The sequence below is a fragment of the Fulmarus glacialis genome, unplaced genomic scaffold (genome assembly GCF_000690835.1).
Source record: "Fulmarus glacialis isolate BGI_N327 unplaced genomic scaffold, ASM69083v1 scaffold19311, whole genome shotgun sequence".
NCBI classification, from domain to species: domain Eukaryota; kingdom Metazoa; phylum Chordata; class Aves; order Procellariiformes; family Procellariidae; genus Fulmarus; species Fulmarus glacialis.
In genome coordinates this window covers 1-5,969 of record NW_009194905.1, presented here as the reverse complement: position 1 = coordinate 5,969, position 5,969 = coordinate 1, and the positions used below count along the sequence as shown (strand labels likewise).

The 5,969-nt window shown below is 57.0% G+C and overlaps 1 protein-coding gene across 1 annotated transcript; it reads left to right on the top strand.

Moving 5' to 3' along the window:
• Positions 1–173: 173 nt before the first annotated feature.
• On the top strand, positions 174–4,737 carry KLHDC8A (kelch domain containing 8A). Its single transcript, XM_009587934.1, has 5 exons — positions 174–549; positions 2,147–2,311; positions 3,619–3,834; positions 4,227–4,328; positions 4,544–4,737. Exons 1-5 carry the CDS (start codon positions 174–176, stop codon positions 4,735–4,737), a joined length of 1,053 nt encoding a protein of 350 aa, XP_009586229.1.
• Positions 4,738–5,969: the final 1,232 nt, after the last annotated feature.

Genomic DNA, 5,969 nt, shown 5'->3' with positions numbered 1-5,969 from the left:
GAGGCTCCGCTCCCTGCGCTGCTCCTGGCTGCCCGCAGCTCTGTCGGGGCGGGATGGTGTTTGCACTTCATGTTTCTCTGTTGTTTTTCCCTGGCACTTCTCTGCTCTGTTTTGCAGTGTAGCCAGCCCCTCCCGTGGGCAGGGACCGATGCTGCCTCGCCGCGCCAGCCACCATGGAGCTAGCTAATACCAAAGACTTCCAGTGGAAAACCCTCGCCCCGCTCCCAAGCCGCAGGGTCTACTCGACCCTGGTGGAAGCTGGCGGGCAGGTGTTTGCCATCGGGGGCTGCGATGATAACGGCGTCCCCATGGACTGCTTCGAGGTCTACTCCCCCGAGGCTGACCAGTGGACCTCGCTGCCCCCCATGCCCACGGCCCGGGCAGGGGTGGCCGTGGCCACCTTGGGCAAGCGGATCATGGTGATAGGAGGGGTCGGGGTGAATCAGATGCCGCTGAAGATAGTGGAAATGTACAACGTAGATGAGGGCAAGTGGAAGAAGAGGAACTCGCTGAGAGAGGCAGCCATGGGCATCTCGGTAACGGCAAAAGGCAAGGAGGGTTCAATCCTTCCAGGGCAGGGAGGGATGCCTGCGGGGAGGTGAGATGGGGATGGTTAGCATCCGTTGATGCGTCAGGCACAAAAGCTTTCTGGGCACAGGGTTATGTTGTTCTCTAAAACCTTTTCTGTGCCCCTAGAATTTGAGCCCCATGTATTTGTCATCCCACCTGCTAAAGACGACTGGTCTGTAGGCGGCCAAAAGCAGATAAACCTGGGGGTTGCTCTGTATCGTCAGCCCTGGAGCCACAAGGGCCATGGCTGTGCTGGTACCCGGGGGGCATTTCGGAGAGGTTCAAGCTCCAGGGTCTCAAATCAAAATTCTCCAGGGTTCTGTAGCAAATTCTGGTCCTTGTGAGCTGCAGATGCTGGAAAAATAGGAATGGTGCTGCTGGCTGAGCATAGCCCGGCTGGGAGGACCTGGCTGAGCTGCGGAGCCAGAGGTGAAGGTCTCAGAGCCACAGAATAGCTTTGGTTTGAAGAGACATCTCTGGTCCAAACCCAGAACCAGGCAGGAGAGAGTCAGCTTCGTGGCCGTGGGCTCAAATCATTGTACGAGGAGGGGAAGTGGCTGGCCTCGTGGGAGGCTCCTGCGTAGCTCGCCTCCGAAAGCTTAACCACTGCCTTAAATGGGGCTTGTTAAATGCCTGCGAGGCTCAGCCTTATCAGCCCATCTCGTTTTTTAATTTCTAAGCAGAGATGTGGAGCATTGATTTCCTTTAGCACGCTCTGCCGTGCTTTGAAGAGCCTGGGGCTGGGAGCTGTGTTCCTGAGCAGTGTGCCTGAGGTCAGCCAGCTTCCCGCCGTGCCTGGGATTACGCATCTAATCTCCAGGCAGCTTCTTTGAAAGCTGCTTGGTTTGTTTGCTTAAGTGAGTTTAAAAGCTACCATCAAGGAATGTTTAAAAATAATGTTTACCATCTTGGAGATGATTTTCTCTCTGAGTGTAAGCTTGCCTGACTGATATGGCAGGGTCAATTTAGTGTGAGAGACCAGGAATAAAAATAGCTCCCCAAATCCTTGCAGCGTGCAGGCTTGTCTCTGCTTCTTCAGCTGCCTTGTAGGGCTGCCCGCAAGGGCAAGGCTGCTGTCGCTGCTCTCCTGAATCTTGTCTGTAGGGTGAAGCGCTTGTTGAAGGAGCTCATGTGGGTGCTGTGACAGGTAGGATTTTGTTCTGGAGAGCCAGGTTTGCTGTTAGCCAGGGATGGATCTAGCTGATACGGATTTGGTGAGGAACAAGTAGCCTCAGTGCCTGTCTCGGCTGTGAGCCCTCTGGTCCGGGTCGCAGAGCTGCTGTCCTGTGCCAGACCTCGGTGGGGCAAAGCAGGAGCTGAGCCGAGGAGCAGCAGCCCCCGGACGGGGGAGCGGGGCTGGGGGAAGAGCATCGGCCTTGCTGCGGGGACCAGGGAGGTTGGCGTGTTCCCCTCTGCCCCGGGGACGGGGGGTCTCCGGGACACACACAGGGACTCGGGTAGAAGTGAACAGTTCTGGTCCGCTTCGTGTGATGGCATGTGCATTTTTGCAGGGTGGTATTTCTGATGCTTTCCTATCATAATTTTGCGGGTTTTTTTGCTTCTTGGCCCTGTCCAGACTACAGAGTCTATGCGGCTGGTGGGATGGGGTCTGACCTGCGGCCGCACAACTACCTGCAACACTACGACATGCTCAAGGACATCTGGGTGTCGCTGGCAGCCATGCCCACACCCAGGTACGCTGCCACATCCTTCCTGCGAGGCACCAAGATCTACGTGCTGGGTAAGAAGCAGTCCTGCCTCCTCTTCCTCCTCGGGCACTGCTGGGCAGCAGCTCCTTTGAGCTGAGCACTGAGAAACCTCCCTGGAAGAGGCTTTGGGGAACGCTCCTCTCCATCCCTGCCTGCTTTCTCATCCATTCAGAAATACCAAGCTTGCAGCTCTCGGTTTTGAGTGGGGCTGGTGCTGAGTTTGCGTTCACACCTCCAGAGCAAGCACCCACGCGAGCCCCTGCACCCTTGAACGCCCCGGGAGCTCGCGGGTCTTGCAGCAGCTCTGCGCGGGGCGAGTGGCCTCCCCTGTCCCCGGCCCATCCTTGGCTGCTGGCAGCCGAGGGTACAGCTGGTCTTTGCCTGCTTAATTTGCGGTCCTGCCACTGCGCTAAAAGCCCTTGGACTCAACTAGTGTGTAAAAATACTTCTATTCATGTTATATCAGCAAAGTACCGTGCAGCTTCACAAAGGGGCTGCATTTGGCAGAGGAAAGAGCTGCTATAGCTGGGAGATGCTGGGCCAAGCCTTTTGCAGGGAACAGTTTTCATTAGTCTTGTGTTATAGAAAGGGAAACTAAGGTAGAGAAATGTTGCTGGTAGCTCGTGGCCAAATGGCATATCAGGATCAAAACGCAGGAGTCCTGATTGCTCAAACCGCCAGGCAGCCCTGGCTCTCTTTAGGGGTTACCAGCAAAGACTCTTTGATCTATTTTGCAGTTTGCTTGCTGCTGGCGAACAGTTTGTGGGCCTAGTAGCAAGCACAAGCTCTGCCTTCAAAGGCACACTGAGCATCTGAGCTGAGAATAGCTGTATTCATCTGCATCTGATGGGTGGAAGAATAATACGCATCTTTGGCAGTGGTAGCAGCAGCTGCTCTGGCTCTCCTGCTCCGTCAGGAGCTCGGCAGCGAGGCCGGGGCTCGCTGGATTGCACTGGCGCTGAACTCATCTGAATTGCAAAGGCTCCTTGAGCGCTGATCCCTGCTCTGCTGTGAATTTGTCTTGATTAAACCGGTGCATACTAAACACCTTCCTGTGCCAGCAACCCGCCGCTGCCGGCGTGGAGGGAAGCGGAGGATGTGATGCACTGAAAAATGAAGAGTTTTCGTGTCATGAACCTGCAGTTAAAGGAGAGGGAGTGCAAGGGTGAGAAGTTACCTGGCTCAGCAGGCTCTCATCCAGGTGACTTGAGACCTGGGGACATCATATCAGCTGGCAGCCTGCTCTCAGCCTGCCCTAGGAGGCTCCTCTGGTTCCTGCTGCCGTTGGCTTGGTGCTATGAGCCAAGCTGACCCTTTTCTTTCCATCTCCCTGCCCCAGGTGGAAGGCAGTCCAAGTACGCAATCAATGCCTTCGAGGTCTTTGACACAGAAACCAGGTCGTGGACCAAGTTTCCCAACATCCCCAACAAAAGAGCCTTCTCCAGCTTTGTGCCCACAGAAGACAAACTCTTCAGTCTTGGGGGCCTGCGGCAGGGACGGCTCTACCGGCAGCCAAAGTTCATGAGGACCGTGGACATGTTTGACATGGAACAAGGTGGGGGTTGTCCCAGCTCTGTGCTTTCCAGAGGAGCAGGGCTGGTGGCACGGAGGGCTGTGCTTCGGGGCTTTGCTGTCCTTGCAGAGCACAGAGCTCTCATCTGCTAAGTCCTGGGTCTGCTGGTGCCTTGAGCCCAGCCTAAAGGAAGGCCTGCAGTCAAGATTAACAAGTCAAGGCAGCAGGGGGGAAAACTGTGGTCCCGAGGCAGCTGGGTTCAACAGCTCCCTCCTGACATGGTGGTGAGGAAGCTGACCCCTGTCATGGGGTTTTATTACCCCAAGGTGCAGCAGCAAAACTGCACTGCCACAAGCAAGTAGGAGGTCAGAGAGGCAGATGGTTTCCCGGGAGTGGATGCCCCTGCAATGCCCGGTCTGTCCTGTCCCTCCCAGGTGGCTGGATGAAGATGGAACGCTCCTTCTACCTGAAGAAAAGGCGAGCAGACTTCGTGGCTGGCTACCTGAAAGGCAGAGTCGTCGTGGCCGGGGGACTAGGTGAGGCACTGGGGATGGTGGTAACACTTTAAAAGCATACGTGAGTCATGTTATCATTACAGGGGGAGAGATCCTGCCCCTGGCTGGCCTGAGGGAGCAGGGAAAATGGACCGCATAGAGGAATGGGGTCCAGAGTACAGACACTGTCCCAGAGCAGACAAGGGATGCTTGCCAGTGCTTCCCAGGTGACCCAGTGCCTCGCTTTGTGCTTCCAGGAAACCAGCCGACCGTCCTCGAGTCCGCAGAGGCCTTCCACCCCGAGAAGAACAAGTGGGAGAGCCTGCCCCCCATGCCCACCCCACGCTGCGCCTGCTCCAGCATCGTGGTCCGCAACTGCCTGCTGGCCGTCGGCGGGGTGAGCCAGGGGCTGAGCAGTGCCGTGGAGGCCCTGTGCCTCTCCGATTCCTAGCTGGCTCCTGCCCGGTGGAGGACCCTGCCCCTGGTTGCCTCCAGCAGCAGCGGTGATGGTGGTGATGGTGGTGCTGGGCAGCTCCCGGCAGCGCTGGGGCTGGGTGAGCATCACCCGAGCTGCCCTGGGCGCCTGGCAGTTCAGCTCTGCCTGCCGGTAGCTAAACCCAGCCTTGCTCTGGAGCCGTGGCCGGCAGGAGCCTGCAGCCAGGGCTGCTGTTCCTCTCCCTGCTGGGTGCTGCCGTTCCAGCCCCACGGAGGGAAGGAGCGCTTTGGCCAGGGGTCCCCTCCAGTCGTCTTCAGAGCTCTACGGGGAACCCAGATGAAGGAACTGCTCGCGGCGCTGGTGTGCCATGTCTCCTGCCAGCAGGAAGGACTCTGGAGATCAGGACATGGGCGAGCATCTCCCTGCTGCCATGCTGACCAAAGGTGACAGGTTTGGAGGTATTGGGAGTATCCAGACAGGTCAGTGGTGGTTCAGGGAGAACTGATGTGATGTTGCCCTCTTTGAGCACCCTGGAATCTATGCGTGCTTCCCTGCACAGATCCCCTTGGCTTGCAACAAGGGAAACTCCAACCTGCAGCCAGATCCAGGGGATCGTTCTTTTGCCTTCATAGCAAGGCTTTTCCTGCAAACCTGTAGCATTTGACTGTCACTTTGCCAGGCGCTGGAGCGAGGGGCTGCCAATGCTCCTGGGAGGGATGAATGCCCAAGGGACTGTTTTGGCTAGAGGAAAGACTTTATTTTTGGCACAGGACTAGCACAGATACTGCCTTTGCTGGGTTTCATGCAGAGATGGCCTCGACCAACAATGTTCCAACCTGGTTTTTAGCTCCTTTTAATGATTTGGGATCTTCTGTTCAGCCCTGGGAGAAAGGAGCGATCTGAGCCCTGCCTCTGGTTCTGGAGTGCTCTCGCCCCCGGGGCTGGGCAGTGGCTTTGGCAATGGCTTTATTGGCAACAAAGCCAGAAGACCCCGGCCAATGCCTCCTCTTTGGTTTTGTTCTTCCCGGGCAGTTTGCGGGAGGGCTGTCCAAACCGGGGGGTTACAATTCTAGCTTGTAGCAGTTGCACCATTAAAAGCTGTCTTCAGAAAAGCCCTCGGAGAAGCCCGGTCTGTGCTATGGGCTGCGTCAGGGCTGTGATTGTATGAAAAGGTGGGACCCAGGCTGAAAAGGGGCAGAGGGGGCCAGCGCGGGCAGCAGTGGCTGGGGTCGGGGGTGCATCCCGTG

Coding starts and splice junctions, on each gene's coding strand:
- KLHDC8A (XM_009587934.1), top strand. CDS start 174: ATGGAGCTAGCTAATACCAAAGACTTCCAGTGGAAAACCCTCGCCCCG. Junction 550..2,146: donor CATCTCGGTAACGGCAAAAG/GCAAGGAGGGTT, acceptor GGCCCTGTCCAG/ACTACAGAGTCTATGCGGCT. Junction 2,312..3,618: donor CACCAAGATCTACGTGCTGG/GTAAGAAGCAGT, acceptor TCCCTGCCCCAG/GTGGAAGGCAGTCCAAGTAC.